The 23,725-nt window shown below is 38.5% G+C and overlaps 1 protein-coding gene across 1 annotated transcript in view; it reads left to right on the forward strand.

Annotated features, from left to right (window-relative positions):
• NSL1 (NSL1 component of MIS12 kinetochore complex) overlaps positions 1 to 23,725 on the forward strand; it is a 56,188-nt gene that overhangs the window by 2,134 nt on the left and 30,329 nt on the right. Inside the window, exons 2-4 of the mRNA XM_081221735.1 lie at positions 93 to 171; positions 6,362 to 6,492; positions 8,575 to 8,629. Of these exons, the coding sequence (XP_081077861.1) occupies positions 93 to 171; positions 6,362 to 6,492; positions 8,575 to 8,629 (265 nt within the window). The remainder of the gene's footprint in view (positions 1 to 92; positions 172 to 6,361; positions 6,493 to 8,574; positions 8,630 to 23,725) is intronic.

The raw sequence follows: 23,725 nt of genomic DNA on the forward strand, positions 1-23,725 counted from the left end.
ATCACAAATCCGAAATTGTTATTTTGCCAAAATGTTTGAATTCAGTATTTAAAGTTACTTTCAGTGACTTGACTATTGTGACTTTATTGCAGACTTTTGAATCAGCTGTGCAAGAGAATGTCAGCATTAATGGGCAAGCATGGCAGGAAGCTTCAGCCAATTACTTTATGGGTATGTGATTTCGCTTTGTCCCTCTGTCATTCATTTCTGAGTTATTTTTGTGGCTAGTTTTATTTATTAATTTAATTTAATTTAATTTAATTTAATTTTTGGTCGTGATGCTAGGCTTTCAGGGTCTTAGTTCCCCAACCAGGGATCGAACCTGTGCGGAGTCCTAACCACTGGACCGCCAGGGAATTCCCTCTAGTTTTATTTTGAGTGCTAATTCTTAATCCCCATTTTCAGTGTCACTTCTTTTAAAATTCCTTTAGTGGAAGAGTTCTTTTGCTGGAAAAAAGAGAAAACTAATATAGAAGACTATTGAGGTCATAAGCTGAGGCAAACAACCTAGTGGTCACTGTGATCCTTTATACTGATATATACTATCTGGCATTCCCAGCAAGACTTTCATCTGATTAAACTTCAAAAGTACCCTTGTCAATAATAGCTTATTGGAAAATACTGTAGAACTATCCCCAGATGAAGAAACAGGTCCAGAGAATCCCTATGCTTAATACTTTATAAATCAAATTGTATTTTTACAAGTGATCCTTTGAGTAGATAGTGAAGTACTCTTAGAAATGTGAAGTTAAACTATAAAAGTACCATGTAAAGGATGAGGTCAGTATTTGTAGAAACCTCCTTGATAAAACAGAATATTTTCCCGGTGTAGAGCAGACTAGATTGTACCCTAACTAATGATGTTGACATACCTAAAGAAAAAGTTTTAATAGAAAGAAAATGGTCAGTGTAGGAAGGAAAAAATGTAGTAGAAAAAGAATGATCAGTGTGGGAAGAGAGGCAGAACTCTCCAGCAATGTCCAGGAGAAGGGCTGCCCCGATAAGAGGACTGGAGTGTCTTGTTGGTCCCCATGGTGATAGTATGGAGATTTGACCAGCATAGATTGATATCACTGCTAGCTGTTCAGCTTAACCACTTATACCCTTGAGCTTATTCCAAGCCCATCAAGATACCCTTGAGCTTATTCCAAGCCCATCAAGTAATTCTCTGTGGCTATAATTTTTCTCCTCAACATTAAGATAATTCTTTGCCCAGAAGACTTTACTGTTTAATCCTCGGCATTATTATAGTTATCTCTTCAGAGTCACCAAAGTTCACTTTCCAGTTTATATATTAAAATGGAAAAAATAACATCAGATTTTCCAAATATTATCAGAGTGATTGCCAATTAGTGGGGGAGGGGCAGTGTATCAGAATCACCTCAGAGTATTTTCAAACTACACAGCTTCTACTGTGTGTTCATCTGACTCTTGTTCTTTGAAGTCACTTTGGAATCGCTTTATCGTTTGGTCCAGACTGCCTTCAGCAATATGATTCATCAGTTTATAGATTACCATGTATTTTCTGACAGGTTGGCAACCTGGGTGGATGGCTCTGAAGTGTGGATATTCTCTATCCCTTTTCCCCCTTATAACTCTGAGGGGAATAGTTGAGAATACTACATTTTTACCTTCTTTCATGGGCACTTGATAAATGCCAGACACTATGCCAAATTCCAGGAAATAGATGAAAAGATATGGTTCTTACCATTTAGGAACTCATCATTAAGGAAAGGAAATGGACAAAGAATCACTATTACTCTTCAGGAAGTGGGAGAAGATGTAGCAGAGTAGGTTGTTGTTAAAGGAAATGCATTTAATAAGTAAGCGTGTGCTAGACAGAAAGGAGGTAGGAAGGACATTTGAAGCAAAGAGAAAAGCATATGCAAAGGCACAAAGGAGTGATATGTTTGCAAAATGTCAGCAGTGAATTGGGAATACTAATGACAGATGTGGCCAGAAAGATAAGTTGGGACCAGATCACAAAAAGCCCTGTAGGATATGCTGAGGAATCTGCACTTTATCCTGTAGGTAATAGGAAGCTGGTGAAGGTTTTTAAAGTAAAATTACAGTAGTCCCTTCTTATCTGAGAGGGATGTGTTCCAGGACGCCCAGTGGATCCCTGAAATCTCAGATACTACCAAACCCTATATCTTCTATTTTTAAAAAAATTTTCTTGAAGTATAGTTGATGTACAATGTTGTGTTAATTTTTTCTGTACAGTAAAGTGACTCAGTTATACATATATGTATATTCTTTTTCATATTCTTTTCCATTATGGTTTGTCACAGAATATTGCATATAGTTCCCAGTGCTATACAGTACGACCTTGTTGTTTATCCATCCTATATATATCTATGATAGAGTTTAATTTAGAAATCAGGCACGGCAAGAGATTAACAGATATAACTAGTAATAAAATAGAACAATTATAATAATACACTGTAATGAAAGTTATGTGAATGTGATCTCTCTCCCTCACTCTCAGAATATCTTATTGTACAAATTTAATGCCTTTTCCATCTTAACTAAGGACGTATCATGCAATGTGGCTGTAATTTTTGCCGTTTGAGGTACGACAACAAAGCTCGTACAGATTTCTTTCTCCTTCTTCACAATTTCATGGATAGAAGATTTATTCTTACTGTCGAACTTAGCAACTTCAGCATACAGTTTTTTTCCTTTAGTGGGTTGTGAACTTTCACCTTTTCATTTAACAGAAGCACAGCTTCTCTTTGCCATATTTGAATTGCCAGCATCACTACTCCTGTGCTTTGGGCCCATTATTAAGTATCAATACTTTTTTTTTTTTTTTTTTTTTGTGCTACGCGGGCCTCTCACTGTTGTGGCCCCTCCCATTGCGGATCACAGGCTCCGGACGCGCAGGCTCAGCGGCCATGGCTCACGGGCCCAGCCACTCCGCAGCATGTGGGATCTTCCCGCACCGGGGCACGAACCCGTGTCCCCTGCATCGGCAGGCGGACTCTCAACCACTGCGCCACCAGGGAAGCCCAAGTATCAGTAAACTAAGGGTTACTTGAAAACAAGCACCACGATACTGCAGCAATGGCTACCAAGTGACTAATGGGCAGGATACACTGGACAAAGGGATGATTCACGTCCTGGGTGGGACAGAGCAAGATGTTGCGAGATTTCATCACGCCACTCAGAATGACGCACAATTTAAAACTTACAAATTTTCCATGTAATATTTTCAGACCATGGTTGACCATGGGTAACTGAAACTGCGGAAAGTGAAACCACAGCTAAGGGTGCACTACTATAACAAGAAAAGGCTTGTGTTTTAGAAAGCTAACTGCTGGCTGTGTGGGGGACAGATTGGAGAAGGGAGAAATTCCAGGGAGAACCTCTAAGACCTTAGGACGTTATTGCAGTAATACACCAAAAGGTGGTGAAGACTTACCCTAAGAAAGGAGAGAAGAGGACGGGTTCAAGAGATGTTAGCAGGTAGAATTAATAGGATCTGTGTCTGATCTGATACATAGAATCAAAAAGTAAGCTTCACAAGGGCAGAGGTTTTTGTCTGTTTTGTTCATTGAGATCATTGTGCAAATGAGTGAATGAATAAAAGAATGAATGAATGTGCAAATGAAACCAACTTCCTCCCTGCCCCTCTACCCTGAAAGGAATTGAATTCAGAAGGCTGGACCTGACACATTTAAGAATTAAAAGATAAGCTCCTTGAGAGCAGGGATTATATATATTTTTCTCATCACTATGTTTTCAGTACTTGGCTTGGGACACAGTACATATTTGTTAGATTAATGACAAATTCTTCCCTGCTCAAATTTATACATTTCAGTTTTGTAGCTTTATCACTAGGTGGCGCTAAGAAACCATTTTCTTCTCTACATGGAAGATTTAGCTGGGAGACTTGTTTTTTTAAACTGATTGTGAAATAGTTACAATATTCCTTTCAGGCTAGTGATTGAATTTTTTTTTTTTTTTTTTTTTTTTGAGGTACGTGGGCCTCTCACTGTTGTAGCCTCTCCCGCCGCGGAGCACAGGCTCCGGACGCGCAGGCCCAGTGGCCATGGCTCATAGGCCCAGCCGCTCCGCGGCACGTGGGATCCTCCCGGACTGGGGCACGAACCCGTGTCCCCTGCATCGGCAGGCGGACTCTCAACCACTGCGCCACCAGGGAAGCCCCTAGTGATTGAACTTTTTAAATAATAAATTAAAATATAGGGAAGACTGCTCATTTAAATGAGTATTCAAAGTAAGAAATGACTATATTTTATAATACTCTCAGAAGAAGTAATTTAATTGGACTTAGTGAATATTTTTTTCACGAATGCAAGACCATACATGATATATACCTCATTAATCTTTATGATATATATGTTTATGCTGATGTATGTCAGCAGTGTCTCAAAATGTTCTCAAAATATGTAACATCTTTCAGACTTCTCCCTAATGAAGCTCTACTCAATAAAATAAATAGATCTATTTCTATGATAGACTTTGACATAGCAGAACACAAATGACGTAAGACCAGTTAAGCTGAGGACCTAGCTCTTTAGTATTTTTAGCTACTTAATATTTGCTACTTTTTAAAGTGATTTTCAAAATGAAGTTGATGTATCCCCTGCATTCATTTCATCTGGGGTGCTTAATTTCTGGGCCCCATTCCAGAGAACTCTACTAGGAATCAAAATTTCTGCACTTCTCCTTACCAAAGAGTATGTACTGTATTATTTCATTTATATAAAATTCTAGAAAATGAAAACTAGAATATAGTGACAAAAATTTGATCGGTGATTGCCTGGGGATACAGAGCAGTTTGGGAGGAGTAGGAGGGAGAGATTACAAGGGAGCATTAGGAAACTTAGGGGTGATGGTTGTGTTCATTATCTTGACTGTAGTGGTGGTTTCAAGGGTATATACATATGTCAAAACTTATCAAATCATATACTTTAAATATGTACAGCTCACTGTATGACAGTTATAACCTCAATAAAGCTGTTTTTTAAAAGGAAAAAAAAATTTCTGCACTTCTGACAAGTTCCCCAGGTGATTATTCATTCTTTCAGAGTTTGAGAATCAGTACATTTGACTCTTGAACAACTCAGGTTTGAACTGCAAGAGTCCACTTATACAGGGATTTTTTTCACCAAATACAGTATGACACCATTTGTAGTTGGTTGAATCCACAGATTGTGGAAACTCTGAAGTTTCCACAGAGGGCAAACTATAAAGTTATGCTTGGATTTTTGACGGCAAGGATGGTTGGTGCCCCTAACCTCCACGTTGTGCAAGGGTCAACTGTACTTTAAAACATAGGAAAGCAACTGATAAGATAGCTTTAGCCAAATCAAAGAAACTCTAAAGTCACCATATCTTTTATGTTTTCCTACCATTTATCCAGCTGTGCCTGTTTCAGATCTAGCTACTCCACTCACTGCTATTGTCACGGCTTTGGTTCACCACATGATAAAGTCAAAACTTGTTAGCATCCCTGATATTAAATGTTCTTTACAGTGTGGCTCTTCTATATATTATCATCCTTTTTTCCTTATACTTTAACCTGCAGCCATTTAGATCTTTTTCTGTTTCCTAAAGACTCTTTGATCTTGCAGATACTGTTTTCTCTGCCTCAAATGCATCTCCCTTTTTTTTCTTTTTTTCTTTTTTTTTTTTTTGCGGTACGCGGGCCTCTCACTGTTGTGGCCTCTCCCATTGCGGAGCACAGGCTCCGGACGCGCAGGCTCAGCGGCCATGGCTCACGGGCCCAGCTGCTCCATGGCACGTGGAATCTTCCTGGACCAGGGCACGAACCCGTGTCCCCTGCATCGGCAGGCGGACTCTCAACCACTGCGCCACCAGGGAAGCCCCATCTCCCTATTATTTTTTCCCTACCTTTTTTATGCAGTGGCTTTACACTTATATTTCAAGTTCCAAATCAAATGTTATTTTCTCTTTAAAGTCTTAAATTCCCAAGGCAGAGTTAGTGTTCCACTGTTCTTTGTCCTGATAGCATTTTGTTCATACCTCTACTGTATTTATTCAGTTGTTTTGCAGTTGTATGTCTGTTTCTTCCAGTGAACCGTGAGCTCTTAGAGAACAGGGATTATGTTATGTTCTTTTCTGTATTTCTCTGATTTAGGCTTGGCTTCCCATAGGGGCTCAGTAAGTAATTGACTGTTAAATGCATAAATGAATCAGTTACCAAAGTGGAGCATCCATTAACTTGCCATATTTGTTTTCCTTAAATTTTGTGTTTTCTAAATTTAGTTTATTACATTTTAGTTTGTTACAATTTAGTTTGTTACATTTTCATATAGAATATTAAAAAATGTGTTTTAAGGAATTTTTTGATATTATTTTTCCCTCGAAATAGATTCTGATATCAAAGTCCTTGAAGACCAGTTTGATGAAATCATAGTCGATATAGCCACAAAACGTAAGCAGTATCCCAGAAAGATCCTTGAATGTGTCATCAGAATCATAAAAGCAAAACAAGAAATTCTGGTAAGATGATTTACCTTTAAAATAGTAAATTTTATGTAATGTTTATTTTACTACAGTAAAAAAGTTAAAGTATGAGATCCAAGTGGAGGTAAATGACATTTTGTTTTCTTTGTCTTTCCTGCCTCAGTTACTACTGTTTGTCTGCTTCTAAGTCACACTAGGTTTTGAATACAGCTGATGGTAAAATAAAATAGAATTTGAAGATGCAAGACTGACAGTGACTTAATTCTGAGACCAGGAGGGAAAAGGAAATGTATCTTTTAAGCCTTTTCCTTCTATCCGTCATTTGTGTTTGGCACATTATTTGTATATGTTTATGTATTTTGGAAGACCCTTTAGTTAAATCGATGATGAAGATTGACTACCTGTTTTTTAACACCAAAATTTGCTTTATGAATTGTGTATAATTTGTTTTGCTCCAAAAATCATGATGAGGTGGAAGTAGGTTTGCTGGGAATGGCATTGCCTGTGGAGTGAGACATACATGTTGCTTTCGATTGTGCTTTACTTTTTGTCATTAGTTTTTGAAATTAGCATACTTTCACATATAAATTTTCTAGTTGCTTTCCTTTCAGGAATTGTTTTAGAGAGTGAAGACAGGTACTTTCTCTAAAACATTTTAGTTATCATTCTGTGAGAAAAAAATAATTATAAGCAAAATTTTTCATTTTTTTCTTCCATAGAAGTCAGTCCTCCAAGAAATACCCCACTCCTCTTGCCTTATCCACTTTTAAAGTTTCCTCGGGAAAAACATTCAAAATGTATTTATTTTCCAGCCTCTCCCTCTCTATTACTACCCTTCCTCCCCCACCAAAACCTAGTAATCAGTATTGCATAAAAGAAAGGAAGTTGGCTGGCCTAGGTGGGGTACTGCTGTGGAAGTTTAAAATTGATGCAAAATGGTTGGAGTGAGGATACTAAAGACAGATTTTTAAAAAAACAAACAACAACAACAACAAAAAAAGCTTTTTGGCTCCTGCTACTTTGGGCAAGAGAAAGGAGAGACATTCTTCTCTTTCTTTTTGCCTGAATTTTGGATCCCGTTCTTATAGTTCTGCTATTGCAGTCCCAGTGTATCACAGGATACGTAGGTAGGCATTACTGTGCTGATGTGGTAGTGGCCTGGCCACTTCTTAAAACAGAGTTTCTGTGGGAATATGAGTTCTGAGTTCTAAACACTTGTCTTAAAATGAACTTTTGAAAAACAGTCCATTCATAATTTGAAAACTACCTTGTACTTTATAAACACAGGATTCCATCTCTATGCCTCTAATTTGCTTGATTGCTTTTCTTATGCTTTTTGTTTTTTCTGGTGTTTTTTTTTTTTTGGCTGCACCGTAGTTCCTTGACCAGGGATTGAACCCTGACCCTCAGCAACAAAAACGTGGAGTCGTAACCACTGGACCACCAGGGAATTCCCTCTTATGCTTTTTTATGGTGCTATATCTTAGTGTATGCAGTAGGTGGCAATACTATAAAAGGTATAATTCAGTCTTAGTTTTTTTTTTTTATAAATTTATTTATTTTATTTATTTTTGGCTGCATTGGGTCTTTGTTGCTGTGCGTGGGCTTTCTCTAGTTGCGGCGAGGGGGAGCTACTCCTCGTTGCGTTGCACGGGCTCCCCATTGCGTTGGCCTCTCTTGTTGCGGAGCACAGGCTCTAGGCATGTGGGCTTCAGTAGCGTGGCTTGTGGGCTCAGTAGTTGCGGCTCACGGGCTCTAGAGCGCAGGCTCAGTAGCTGTGGCACACGGGCTTAGTTGCTCCGCAACATGTGGGATCCTTCCCGACCAGGGCCCGAACCTGTGTCCCCTGCGTTGGCAGGCGGACTCCCAACCACTGCGCCACCAGGGAATCCCCAGACTTAGTTTGATCTTTTCTTCTTTTCTCCTCCCTTCCCTACAGATTTTCAGGATCTAATTTTGGGGTTTTTTGTTTGTTTTTGGGTTTTTTTGTGGGTTTCTTTTTGGCAAAAGAATGGTACTACTGACTAATAATATATTTGCTCATATAAACTGAAGAAAATGTTTGTGTGAGGCACTAAGTTGTTAAATTAAATCTATTTTAATTTATTTTATGTTTAGAAGCAATACCACCCTGTTGTACATTCATTGGACCTAAAACATGACCCTGATCCAGGTGAGTCAGTGTTTATTTATGGTAAAAGTTAAGCGTGAGCTTGTAATTTTCAGGAGTTCCTGATACTCTTTTAAAGGTTTCAGCATCAAGGGTATCTTCCCTTTGATGCTCTAACTCACCACCAGTCATCAGTGTTTAACTCTTTTTTTCACTTAGGATTATAAGAACTTGCTCTAAACCTTCCAACTCAGAATCTCCAGGGCTAGGACCCAGGAATCTGGACTTTTATTAAGCACTCTCCTGACCTAGACTATTATAACACCTTGTCAGTCTCTAACTTCTGTTATAATACCCTCCCATCTCTAATGCTATTAAACCATCCATTCTTTGCATTACAGCCAAAGTTATACTATTAAAGCACTCATGGTGTCTCTTCTCAGTGTGATAACCATCACTGGTTTCTCATCATTTACAGAATAAGACCCAACAAAAATATAATGTTGAACTTAAGAAGAGATACATACACTTATTATGCCTTTGAACTCAATTCTGTTTCCACTTAGGTGCATCCTCTAACTCACAAAGAAATAAAATTTATACCAATTTTGTAAATCCAGCAATAGAACTGACTTTGCTAAAACTGTGGATCATACGTATTTTTAAATGACTCTATTATCATATTTAAAAATTTTCTAGCAGTTTTCTTGAGACCTTTTGAAATTTGCCTTTGGTGCTCAAGAGTACCATTTCTGAAGTATCAGTAAAACAGTTAAGACCTTCATTTATTTGTATGGGATTTCTATACATATGGCTTTGAGTACCTCACCCTTGTTGAATTCTGATTTACTTTCTAACATGTCCCTTTGCCCTTCGTAAGTGTCCCAAGCCAATGGGATAAACTGAGAGGGGGAAGTAAAGATACTCTGAAATTAGTTAAAATCACAGCACTGTATTTGATAATAAAAATTGACCTAGGACCTAACACTTAATTGTCATGGTTCACTAAAAAGAGTTAGTTGCCAAAATGCAGTGGTTGACATATACTTGTTTTGGTTTTGAACAACAAAAAAATAATTGAAAAATGTGTTGTCACAATATACTCAAGTATTACTTTTTAACTATAGTTAATTCTCCAAAGAAACTTGGTAACCTTTTTATCTTAGGAGGGAAAACAGGTTTATTTAAATGATCCTTTGACAGTCTACGTGATTTTCTTCCTACCATTCCAGTTATGTAGTATTAGTGGAAAAATCTTCTTTGTCATGTGATTCTGACTTCACAGTTAAGCAAATAATTAGAATCTATCTTTTGGATGAATTTTGAGATTTTTTTCATTATACATTTTCATAATGTTTATAAGCTTAGAATAGCAACAGCTCTTTAAGCACAGCAAAATTAACTTATAGTTTTATTAGTTGGATGTCCTTGGGCAAGTCACTTGACTTCAAGCCTCAGTTTCTTTATGATGAAGTCTGCATAGCCTGATGCTTTAGGTGTGAATTCCAGCTGTGTCACTAAATATTACAGAAATGTCCTGCCTACTCACTGAGGTTGTTATGAATCACATGAGATAAGGGGGTCTGTAAACTGTAACTAAAATATATAAGTAGTAGTTTTTTTTTGTTTTTTTTTTAATTTATTTATTTATGGCTGTGTTGGGTCTTCATTTCTGTGCGAGGGCTTTCTCTAGTTGCGGCAAGCGGGGGCCACTCCTCATCGCGGTGCGCGGGCCTCTCACTATCGCGGCCTCTCTTGTTGCGGAGCACAGGCTCCAGATGCGCAGGCTCAGTAATGGTGGCTCACGGGGCCAGCTGCTCCGCGGCATGTGGGATCCTCCCAGACCAGGGCTCGAACCCATGTCCCCTGCATTGGCAGGCAGACTCTCAACCACTGCACCACCAGGGAAGCCCTAAGTAGTAGTTTATAAGGAGGTGCTATGTAATAATAACCCTATTATAAATCCTATCCCTGGGCTTCCCTGGTGATGCAGTAGTTAAGAATCCGCCTGCCAATGCAGGGGACATGGGTTCGAGCCCTGGTCCGGGAAGATCCCACATGCCGCGGAGCAACTAAGCCCGTGTGCCACAGCTACTGAATCCCGTGCTCCACAACAAGAGAAGCCACCACAATGAGGAGCCCACACACAACAACGAAGACCCAATGCAGCCAAAAATAAATAAATGAATTATTAAAAAATAAAATAAATCCTGTCTCTTTTACAGTGGTACACCTTATAATACTACATAGCTTATAATACATTCAACTGATAAAATCGTATGAAATTAATTTAAATGGCTTAGGAGAAAAGTGGAAAGCATAAATTTGTGTAGAAGTTAAAATCTGAATAAGTTACATGGGAAAACTTCTTAGAGAACTACTTGGAATTTTGTTTGTTTGTTATTAGAATATTAAGTGATATCAGGCTTATTTGAAAGCTGACACTTTTTTTTTTTTTTTTTTTTTGTGGTACGTGGGCCTCATTGTTGTGGCCTCTCCCGTTGCGGAGCACAGGCTCCGGACACACAGACTCAGTGGCCATGGCTCACAGGGCCAGCCGCTCCGCGGCATGTGGGATCTTCCCAGACCAGGGCACGAACCCATGTCCCCTGCATCGGCAGGTGGACTCTCAACCACTGCGCCACCAGGGAAGCCCTGAAAGCTGACACTTTTAAAGAAGGTTGTCTGGTTTTCAAAACATGTTACTTAAGCAATGTATATAACAATTATTTGGCATAGTTATGTTAGGAACTCTGGGGGATATGGAGATAAAAAAGATTCTCCCTGTGAAGAGCTTATGTCTGAGTAGAAATAAGAGATAAACATAAAACAGGATTTTTTCATGCTCTCCAACTGATTCCTTTTCCGGTTTTCCCCATCTGAGTAAACAGCACCCTCACCTACGTACTGCTTTAGTGAGAAGTCAACTTTGATTCTTTCCTCTCCTGAACTCCTCATCTACAATCCATCAATAAGTCCTACAAATTATTCCTTTGAAATACAATCTCACATTCATCCACTTCTCTTCACCTCTCTATTATCACCTGTAATCTAGGTCACCATCGCTCTAGCCAGGATTTGTAGACATGCTTTCCTGAAGGTCTTCTGTTTCACTCTTATTCTCTTCCAGTCCATTGCACACACCTCAAGCAGAGTTGATTTTTTAAAAAATTCTTTGAAATATTTCAAATATAGAAAACATGGAGTATAACATAATGAACATCTTTGTATTTACCACTTATTTTTAAGGGCTATTCAAATTTGCCAAACTTGGGTCAGACCTTCTTAGGAATTAAAAGGTATGGATACAGTTGAAACTTTCTTTGTACCCTTCACCATCCCATTCCACTCCCTCTTACTTCAGAAGTAACCACCATCCTCAAGGTTAGTGGATCCTTCCTATCCATGTTTTTATGCTTTTATTGATACTTTATCAATGTATCTATAAACAATGTATGGCATTTGTTTTAAAATTTTATATAAATTGTATCATACCAGTCATATCATTCTACAACTTATTTTCCCCCCTCAATATTTTATACACACATATCTCTCCATTCATTTAGTTTCTAAATAATATTCCTGAGTATGAATACACCTCTGTAAATCCATTCCTCTACTGAGGGACACTTAGTTTCTTTTCTTTTCTTTTCTTTTTTTTTTTGGCTGTTATAAACAATATTACAATGAATATTTTTATGCCTGTGTCCTTGTAAAGTGTAAATATGTCACAGATTTTGTGGGGTAGATTTCTGAAAGCAAAATTTCTAGGTCCACAGGGCTTGTCTCTGTTCAGCTTTATTACATATGAGCTTTACTACCCCTCCAAAAGAGTCGTATCAGTTTACCGTCCCACCAGCAATGTTTGAAAGTTCTTGCTTCTCTACATTTTGCCAACAATTATTACTTGTCAGGCTTTCTGTATTTTTTTTTTCCGCCAATTTGATGGACATGCGGTAGTATTTAAAGTGAGGTTGAGCATCCTTGAATTCCCTATTTATATTCTTTGTCCGTTTTTTGGTTGGGTTATTTGAATTTTCCTTATTCATTTCTAAGAGTCATATACACAGGCACATGAACATACCTGCACACACACATTATGGATATTTGTGTTATAAGCACTGTAAATATTTGCTCTAAATTTTTGGCTCATCTTATAACTTTATAATGACCTTTTATATATGTTTACATAAGTTTTAATATAGTCGGATTTACCAGAGTTTTTCCATTATAAATGCTCTTTCAGTGCCTTTAAGTGTCTATCTAAATGACATAAAGATCCTTTGTTATTTTATTTATAGACTTTTGATTGTCATGTTTAGGTCTTGAATACAACTGAATTTTTAAAAAAATTTTATAAGGAGGGGATCTAATTTCTACTGTACTGGTAGCCAGTTGTCTTAGCATCATTTATTGAATAGTCCATCTGTTTTCCACTGCTTTGTAATGTCACTCTCTAATATACTAAGTTTCCATGTATTTGGGGGTCTGCTTCTGGGCTCTGTCTCTCTTTCTTTTTTTTTTCTGGCCCCGCGTCTTGTGGGATCTTAGTTCCCTGACCAGGGATTGAACCCTGCCCTTGCCAGTGAAAATGTGGAGTCTTAACCACCGGACCACCAGGGAATTCCTCTGGATTCTCTTTTTAACGTTATTGGTTGACTTGGCTGTCTCAGCAGCATTACCACACTTTTTAAGTTTCTGTAGTTTAAAAGAAGTCTTGATACCTTGCAATTTCTTCCAGATTTTGTTGCCTGTTTTTGGCCCTTTATTCTTCCATAGGAATTGTTAGGATCAACTTGTAGAATTGCTTGAAAAATCTTATTGGGATTTGATTGGGATTGCATTTAATTTATAGATAAATTTGGAGAGAAGTGCCACGTTTACAATATATGTCTTCCCATTCGTGAACATATTATATCTCATTTTGGGTTTTTCAAAATGTCCTCCAATAGTGTTTTATAAACACATGTAATAAAGATGGTTTTAAGAAAAAAATAGTATTTTATAAATTTCTCCACATAGGTTTTACACATCTTTTATTTGTTCCTAGATACCTTTTTGTAGCTATTGTAAATAGGAACATTTTGGGATTACACATTGTAATTGAATATTCCTGGTGTTTAGGAATACCGTCGATTTTTATTTGCTGAACTCTTGTTAGTTCTAATGGATTATCTAATTTCAACTAGATTTTTAAAAATGTAGATAATCATATCATTTGCAAGTAATGCTAGGTTTTATCTTTTTCCTAACTTTATACATGTTCTATTTTTGTCTTATTATTACATTGATTAGAGCCTCCATTATAAATATTTAGGGGGTGCGGAGTTTGGGATTAGCAGATACAAACTACTGCATATAAAACAGATAAACAACAAGGTCCTAATGTATAGCACAGGGAACTATATTCAATGTGCTGTAATAAACCATAATGGAAAAGAATATGAAAAAGAATATATATATATGTATAACTGAATCAGCTTGCTGTACCCTAGAAACTAACACAGCATTATAAATCAACTATACTTCAACAAAAAAATTTTTAAGGGAAAAAAACCAAAAACCAAAAAAAAACAACCTCCAGTGTAATGTTGAATACTAGTAATGATAGTGGCCATGATATATATATATATATATATATTTTTTTTTTTTTTTTTTTTTTTTTTTTTTTTTTTTTTTTTTTTTTTTTGCTGTACGCGGGCCTCTCACTGCTGTGGCCTCTCCCGTTGCGGAGCACAGGCTCCGGACACACAGGCTCCGCGGCCATGGCTCGCGGGCCCAGCCGCTCCGCGGCATGTGGGATCTTCCGGGATAGGGGCACGAACCCGTGTCCCCTGCATCGGCAGGCGGACTCTCAACCACTGCGCCACCAGGGAAGCCCTATATATATATTTTTTAAATTTTATTTTTGGCTGCGTTTGGTCTTCGTTGCTGCGTGGGCTTTCTCTAATTGTGGTGAACAGGAGCTACTCTTGGTTATGGTGCGCGGGCTTCTCATTGCGGTGGCTTCTTTTGTTGCGGAGCATGGGCTCTAGATGAGCGGGCTTCAGTAGTTGCAGCATGCGGGCACAGTAGTTGTGGCTTGCGGGCTCTAGAGTGCAGGCTTAGTAGTTGTGGTGCACGGGCTTAGTTGCTCCATGGCATGTGGGATCTTCCCACACCAGGGCTCGAACCCATGTCCCCTGCATTGGCAGGCAGATTCTTAACCACTCCGCCACCAGGGAAGCCCAGTGGCCATGATATTTTAAAATTATGAATAAATGTTTAATTTTATTGAACACTTCTTTTGCATCAACTGAGATCATATACTTGTTTGAGCAACTTTATTGAGATATAATTTACATATAATAAAATACATCCGTTTTATGCATACAGTTTGAGTTTTGACAAATGTATACAACTATGTAACTGTGACCACAATTCAGATACAGAATTTTTCACCACTCATGAAGTTCCCTTGTGCCCCTAGGTCGTATGCTTTTTTGTTTCTAACTGTTAATATGGTGAGTTAACAGTGACAGATTTTTCTGATGGTTATCTTTGCATTCATAGAGAAAACCCCACACTCATTAGTATATTTTTTCTTTTATACACTTGAATTAAATTTACTTATACTCGATACCTGTATTTTATTTAGTATATTAACCTATAGTATATTTGCATCTGTAGTCACACACAAAATAAACATGTGTTTTAAAACATACTGAACCTATTTGCAGGGCAGGAATAGAGACATAGACGTAGAGAACGGATGTGTGGACGTGGTGGGGAGGGGCGGGGAGGGTGGGACGGGTTGGGAGATTGGGAGTGACATGTATACACTACCATGTGTAAAAAAGATGGCTGGCATGAGCATGCTATAAAGCACAGGAAGCTCAGCTCAGTGCTCTGTGAGGACCTAGATGGGCAGGATGGAGGGTGGGGTGGGTGGGAGGTTCAAGAGGGGGGATATAGATATACATATGGCTGATGCACTTCATTGTACAGTGGAAACTGGCACAACATTGTGGAGCAGTTATACTCTAATAAGGAAAAAATAATAGTAAAGCAGGTGAACTTTAATGAAAAAAACAAACCATACTGTCCCTTTCCAGTTTTGTCATCAAGGTTATGCTGCCCTCATAAAACAGTTTCTAAATGTTAGAGGTTTTTTGTTCTTTGAAGAGTTGATAAGGTTCATGTATAAAACTGTGTGAGCCTGGGATATGTATGGGGGTAAGTTTGACTTAACTGATTTAGTATACTTAATGGTTATTGATTTCTTCAGGTTTTTAATTTTTTCTTGAATCAAATTTGGTAATATTTGTTTGGAAAATAGTCTGTTTCATCCATGTGTTCAATATGTTGGTATGAAACTGTTTGTAGTAGTTGCTTGTAATTAAAAAAATTTGTTCCACATATGCTTATTTCTTAATATTGTTTGTTTTTGCTTTCTCTTTTTTCTTGATATCTTGCTCTAGATTTCTTTGTTTTTACTGGTCTTTGCAGAGAGCCAGCTTTTAGTTTTGCTGAGTTTCTCTATGGTTTTTTACTTTTCTGGTTCCTTGAGTTCTGATCTTACTTTAGTGTGGTCTTCCTGCTTTCTTGAATTTTCTGTTATTTTTAGCTTCTTGAGTTAAACACTTAAGTTTACTTCAGTCTTATTTTTTAATAAATATGTTTAAGGATACGTTTAGATTTATCTCTAAGTCCTGCTTTAGCCATATCCTCGAGACATGACATGTAGAACTTTCATAATTCAGCTCTGAATATTTTTTTGTTTCCAAATATAGGAGTTTTACTATTTTCCCTCTTTTTTTGCCATCTATCATGTTGATAGATTTTTCTTTATTCTCTTATTTTCCTTTTTTCTGGTTTGGAAGCTATATGCTATGCTTCTTTTCCTTTAGTGTTACCTGTAAATTTTCAGCATACTATAATTCTAAAGTTATCTAACACAGTCGGGAGTTATACAGTATTTCAAGTCCCCTCCTGGGCAAGAAAAGGACTTTATTACACTTTACCCACTGAATAAGCATACCCCTCCCCCAATTTTCCTTCTTGTTTGTGTCTAGAATTTTAGTTCTTCTCTTGTTAAAAAACACTTCAATAGTTGCTACTTTTTTGCACACTCAGTGATTAATTAAATTTATAGCAAAATGTTCCAAACTCTCTGTCATGGCTTCCTTCTAGGTTTACTACTCTGTTGATGGGTTCCTTAGGTACTTTGAGTAAAAGTCTGTGGGTGGTAGACTCTTAGTTTCTATTTCATGCTCTTGAATTTTGTTTTATTTACTTTCATTTACCATATGGAATATATTACATCATTATCTTTGACACTTATTTTTTTCTAGTGGCTTTATTGAGGTACAATTCATATACTATCCTGTTCACCCATTTAAAGTGTGCAACTCGATATTCACAGTTTTATGCAGCCATCACTATAATTAATTTTTAAACATTTTCATCACTTCAAAAAGAAACCCCACATTCTCCCCCTAATCTCTCATCCCTCACCCTTGGCCCTAGGCAACCACTAATCTGCTTTCTATCTCTATAGATTTGACTATTCTAGACATTTCTTTTAAACTAAATCATGTAATATGTCATCCTTTAAGAATGGCTTCTTTGAATTAGCATGTTTTCAAGGTCCATGTTGTAGCATGTATCAGTATTTCATTTCTTTTTTTTTGCCAAATATTCTATTTTATGGACATATCACATTTTATTTATCCATTTATCAGTATATAGCTATTCTTGAGTTGTTTCTACTTTTGGTTGTTATGAATAATTCTGCTATGAACATTTGTGTACAAGTTATTGTGTGGACATATGTTTACAGTTCTCTTGAGTATATATAGCTTGGAATGGGATTGCTGGATCATATGGGAACTCTTTGTTTAGAGGAACTGTTGAACTGTTTTCCAAAGTGGCTGCAGCATTTCACATTTCCACCAGCAGTGTTCGAGGGTTCCAATTCCTCCACATCCTCATCAGCTCTTGTTATTTTCTGTCTTTTTTTTTTTAATTGGAGTAAAATTGCTTTACAATGTTATGTTAGTTTCTGCTGTACAGTGAAGTGAATCAGCTATATGTCTACCTATATCCCCACCCTCTTGGACCTCCCTTCCCCCCCCCTTCCCCCCCGCCATCTAGGTCATCACAGAGCACAGAGCTGAGCTCCTGGTGCTATACAGCAGGTTCCCACTATCTGTTTTACACATGGTAGTGTATTTATGTCAAACCTAATCTCCCAATTCGTCCCACCTTCCCCTTCCCCCGCTGTGTCCACATGTCTGTTCTTTACATCTACGTCTCTATTCCTGCCCTACAAATAGGTTCATCAGTACCATTTTTCTAGATTCCATATATATGCATTAATACATGATACTTGTTTTTCTCTTTCTGGCTTATTTCACTCTGTATGACAGATTGTAGGTCCATCCACATCTCTGCAAATGACCCAATTTTGTTCCTTTTTACGGCTGAGTAATATTCCATTGCACATATGTACCACATCTTCCTTATCCATTCATTTGTTGTTGGACATTTGTTTCCGTATCCTGTCTATTGTAAATAGTGCTGCAATGAACATTGGGGTACGTGTCCTTTTTTTTTTTCAATTTTTTTTTTTTTTTGGCTAAGTTGGGTCTTCGTCGCTGCATGCAGGCTTCCTCTAGTTGCAGTGAGCAGGGGCTACTCTTCGTTGCGGTACGTGGACTTGTCATTGCGGTAGCCTCTCGTTGTGGAGCACGGACTCTAGGCACACAGTCTTCAGTAGTTGTGGATCAGGGACTCTAGAGTGCAGGCTCAGTATTTGTGGTGCATGGGCTTAGTTGTTCCGCGTCTCGGACCAGGGCTCAAACCCGTGTCCCCTGCATTGGCAGGTAGATTCTTAACCACTGCGCCACCAGGGAAGCCCTATGTGTCCTTTTGAATTATGGTTTTCTCAGGGTATATGCCCAGTAGTGGGATTGCTGGGTCATATGGTAGTTCTATTTTTAGTTTTTTAAGGAACCTCCAGACTGTCCTCCATAGTGGCTGTATCAATTTACATTCCCACCAACAGTGCAGAAGGGTTCCCTTTTCTCCACACCCTCTCCAGCATTTATTGTAGATTTTTTGATGATGGTCATTATGACCGGTGTGAGGTGATATCTCACTGTAGTTTTGATTTGCATTTCTCGAGTAATTAGTGATGTTGAACCTCTTTTCATGTGCTTCTTGGCCATCTGTATGTCTTCTTTGATGAAATATCTATTTAGGTCTTCCACCCATTTTTTAATTGGGTGGTTTATTTTTTTGATATTGAGCTCCATGAGCTGTTTGTATATTTTGGAGAAAAAAACCTTAGTCCATTGCTTCATTTGCAAATATTTTCTCCCATTTTGAAGGTTGTCTTTTTGTCTTATTTATGGCTTCCTTTGCTGTGCAAAGGCTTTTAAGTTTAATTAGGTCCCATTTGTTTATTTTTCTTTGTATTTTCATTATTCTAGGAGGTGGGTGGAAAAAGATCTTGCTGTGGTTTATGTCAAAGAGTGTTTTTCCTATGTTTTCCTCTAAGAGTTTTATAGTGTCCAGTCTTACCTTTAGGTCTTTAATCCATTTGGAGTTTATTTTTGTGTATGGTGTTAGGGAGTGTTCTAATTTCATCCTTTTATCTGTAGCTGTCTAGTTTTCCCAGCACCACTTATTGAAGAGGCTGTCTTTTCTCCATTGTATATTCTTGCCTCCTTTATCAAAAATAAGGTGACCATGGGCCTCCCTGGTGGCGCAGTGGTTGAGAGTCCGCCTGCCGATGCAGGGGATACGGGTTCGTGCCCTGGTCTGGGAGGATCCCATATGCCGCGGAGCGGCTGGGCCCGTGAGCCATGGCCGCTGGGCCTGCGCATCCGGAGCCTGTGCTCTGCAACGGGAGAGGCCACAACAGTGAGAGGCCCGCATACTGCAAAAAGAAAAAAAAAAAAAAAAAAGGTGACCATAGGTGCATGGGTTTCCCTCTGGGCTTTCTATCCTGTACTATTGATCTATATTTCTGTTTTTGTGCCAGTACCATACTGTCTTGATTACTGTAGCTTTGTAGTATAGTTTGAAGTCAGGTAGCTTGATTCCTCCAGCTCTGTTTTTTTCGCTCAAGATTGCTTTGGCTATTCGGGATCTTTTGTGTTTCCATACAAATTGTAAAAAATTTTGTTCATATTCTGTGAAGAATGCCATTGGTAGTTTGATAGGGATTGCAATGAATCTGTAGATTGCTTTGGGTAGTATAGTCATTTTCACAATATTTATTCTTCCAATCCAAGAACATGGTGTATCTCTCCATCTGTTTGTGTCATCTTTGATTTTTTGCAGTACGCGGGCCTCTCACTGTTGTGGCCTCTCCTGTTGCAGAGCACAGGCTCCGGACGCGCAGGCTCAGCGGCCATGACTCACGGGCCCAGCCGCTCCGCGGCATGTGGGATCTTCCCAGACTGGGGCACGAACCCGTGTCCCCTGCATCCGCAGGCGGACTCTCAACCACTGCGCCACCAGGGAAGCCCCATCAGTGTTTTATAGTTTTCTAAGTACAAGTCTTTTGTCTCCTTGGGTAGCTTTATTCCTAGGTATTTTATTCTTTTTGTTGCGATGGTAAATGGGATTGTTTCCTTGATTTCTCTTTCTGAGTTTTCATTGTTAGTGTATAGGAATGCCAGAGATTTCTATGCATTAATTTTGTATCCTGCAACTTTACCAAACTCATTGGTTAGTCCTAGTAGTTTTTTGGTGGCATCTTTAGGATTTTCTATGTATAGTATCATGTCATCTGCAAACAGTGACGGTTTTACTTCTTCTTTTCCAATTTGTATTCCTTTTATTTCCTTTGCTTCTCTGATTGCCATGCCTAGGACTTCCAAAACTATGTTGAATAAGAGTGGTGAGAGTGGACATCCTTGTCTTGTTCCTGATCTTAGTGGAAATGCTTTCAGTTTTTTACTGTTCAGTATGATGTTTGCTGTGGGTTTGTCATATATGGCCTTTATTATGTTGAGGTAGGTAACCTCTATGCCCATTTTCTGGAGAGATTTTATCATAAATGGGTGTTGAATTTTGTCAAAAGCTTTTTCTGCATCTATTGAGATGATCACATGGTTTTTATTCCTTAATTTGTTAATATGGTGTATCACATTGATTGATTTGTGTATAATGAAGAATCCTTGCATTCCTGGGATAAATCCCACTTGATCGTGGTGTATGATCCTTTTAATGTGTTGGATTCTGTTTGCTAGTATTTTGTTGAGGATTTTTGCATCTGTGTTCATCAGTGATATTGGTCTAATTTTCTTTTTTTGTGATATCTTTGTCTGGTTTTGGTATCAGGGTGATGGTGGCTTCATAGAATGAATTTGGGAGTATTTCTCCCTCTGCAGTTTTTTGGAAGAGTTTGAGAAGGATGGGCATTAGCTCTTCTCTAAATGTTTGATAGAATTCACCTGTGAAGCCATCTGGTCCTGGACTTTGTTTGTTGGAAGATTTTAAATTATGGTTTCAATTTCATTATTTGTGATAGGTCTGTTTATATTTTCTAGTTCTTCCTGGTTCAGTCTTGGAAAATTTTAACTTTCCAAGAATTTGTCCATTTCTTTGTGGTTGTCCATTTTATTGGCATATAGTTGTTTGTAGTAGTCTCTTGTAATCCTGTGTATTTCTGTGGTGTCAGTTGTGATTTCTCCTTTTTCATTTCTAATTTTACTGATTTGCGTCCTCTCTCTTTTTTACTTGATGGGTCTGGCTAAAGGTTTATCAATATTGTTTATCTTTTCAAAGAACCGACTTTTAGTTTTACTGATCTTTGCTATTGTTTTCTTCATTTCTATTTCATTTATTTCTCCTCTGATCTTTATGATTTCTTTCCTTCTACTGACTTTGGGTTTTCTTTGTTCTTCTTTCTCTAGTTGCTTTAGGTGTAAGTTTAGGTCGTTTATTTGAGATTTATATTATTTCTTTTTTTTAAGTTTTTTTTTAACATCTTTATTAGAGTATAATTGCTTTACAATGGTATGTTAATTTCTGCTTTATAACATAGTTAATCAGCTGTACAGATACATATATCCCCATATCTCCTCCCTCTTGCGTCTCCCTCCCACCCTCCCTATCCCACTCCTCTAGGTGATCACAAAGCACCGAGCTGATCTCCCTGTGCTCTGCGGCTGCTTCCCACTAGCTATCTGTTTTACACCTGGTAGTATACATAAGTCCATGCCACTCTCTCCCTTCATCCCAGCTTACCCTTCCCCCTCCCCGTGTCCTCAAGTCCATTCTCTACGTCTGCGTCTAGTTTTCTTATTTCTTAAGGTGAGGTTGAATTGCTATCAGTTTCCGTCTTAGAACTGCTTTTGCTGTGTCACATAGGTTTTGGGCCGTTGTTGTCATTTGTTCTACGTATTTATAAATTTTTTCTGTGATTTCTTCAATGATCTCTTGATTAGTTAGTAGTGCACTGTTTACCCTCCATGTATTTGTGATTTTTATGGGTTTTTTCCCCCTGTAATTGATTTCCAGTCTCATAGCGTTGTGGTCAGAAAAGATGCTTGATACAATTTCAGTTTTCTTCGATTTTCCGAGGCTTGATTTGTGACCCAAGATGTGATCTATCCTGGAGAATCTTCTGTGTGCACTTGAGAATAAAGTGTATACTGCCACTTTTGGGTGGACTGTCCTATAAATATCAATTAAATCTATCTGGTCTATTGTGTCATTTAAAGCTTGTGTTTCCTTATTTATTTTCTGTTTTGATGATCTGTCCATTGGTGTAAGTGGGGTGGTAAAGTCCCCTACTATTATTGTGTTGCTGTTGATTTCCCCTTTTATGGTTGTTAGCATTTGCCTTATGTATTGAGGTGCTCCTATGTTGGGTGCATCAACATTTATAATTGTTACATCTTCTTCCTGGATTGATCCCTGATCCCTTGATCACTATGTAGTGTCCTTACTTATCTCTTTTTTTGTTTTTAACAGATTTTTTAAAACAAATTTATTTATTTAATTTATTTCTTTTTACCTGTGTTGGGTCTTCGTTACTGCACGCGGGCTTTCTCTAGTTGTGGCGAGCGGGGGCTACTCTTTTTTATTTTTTTTAATTTTATTTATTTATTTATTTTTGGCTGTGTTGGGTCTTCATTTCTGTGTGTGGGCTTTCTCTAGTTGCAGCGAGCGGGGGCCACTCTTCATTGCAGTGCGCGGGCCTCTCACTGTCACGGCCTCTCTTGTTGTGGAGCACAGGCTCCAGACGCGCAGGCTCGGTAGTTGTGGCTCACGGGCCTAGTTGCTCTGCGGCATGTGGGATCCTCCCAGACCAGGGCTCGAACCCGTGTCCCCTGCATTGGCAGGCAGATTCTCAGCCACTGCGCCACCAGGGAAGCCCGGGGGCTACTCTTTGTTGTGGTGCGTGGGCTTCTCATCGTGGTGGCTTCTCTTGTTGCGGAGTATGGGCGGCTCTAGGCGTGTGGGCTCAGTAGTTGTGGCTTTCGGGCTCTAGAGCACAGGCTCAGTAGTTGTGACGCATGGGCTTAGTTGCTCCGTGGCATGTGGGGTCTTCCCGGACTGGGGCTCGAACCCATGTCCCCTGCATTGGCAGGCGGATTCTTAACCACTGTGCCACCAGGAAACCCCCTTCCTTATGTCTTGTAACAGTCTTTATTTTAAAGTCTATTTTATCTGATATGAGTATTGCTACTCCAGCTTTCTTTTGATTTCCATTTGCATGGAATATCTTTTTCCATCCCTTTACTTTCAGTCGGTATGTGTCCCTAGGTCTGAAGTGGGTCTCTTGTAGACAGCATATATATAGGTCTTGTTTTTGTATCCGTTCAGCCAGTCTGTGTCTTTTGGTTGGGGCATGTAATCCATTTACATTCAAGGTTGTTATCAATATGTGTGTTCCTATTACCATTCTCTTAATTGTTTTGGGTTTGTTTTTGTGGGTCTTTTTCTTCTCTTGTTTTTCCTGCCTAGAGAAGTTCCTTTAGCATTTGCTGTAGAGCTGGTTTGGTGGTGCTGAATTCTCATAGCTTTTGCTTGTCTAAAAAGCTTTTGATTTCTCTGTCGAATCTGAATGAGATCCTTGCTGGGTAGGGTCATCTTGGTTGTAGGTTTTTCTCTTTCATCACTTTAAGTATATCCTGCCACTCCCTTCTGGCCTGC

The sequence above is a fragment of the Mesoplodon bidens genome (assembly GCF_964165515.1).
Source record: "Mesoplodon bidens genome assembly, chromosome: 2".
Lineage (NCBI taxonomy): Eukaryota > Metazoa > Chordata > Mammalia > Artiodactyla > Ziphiidae > Mesoplodon > Mesoplodon bidens.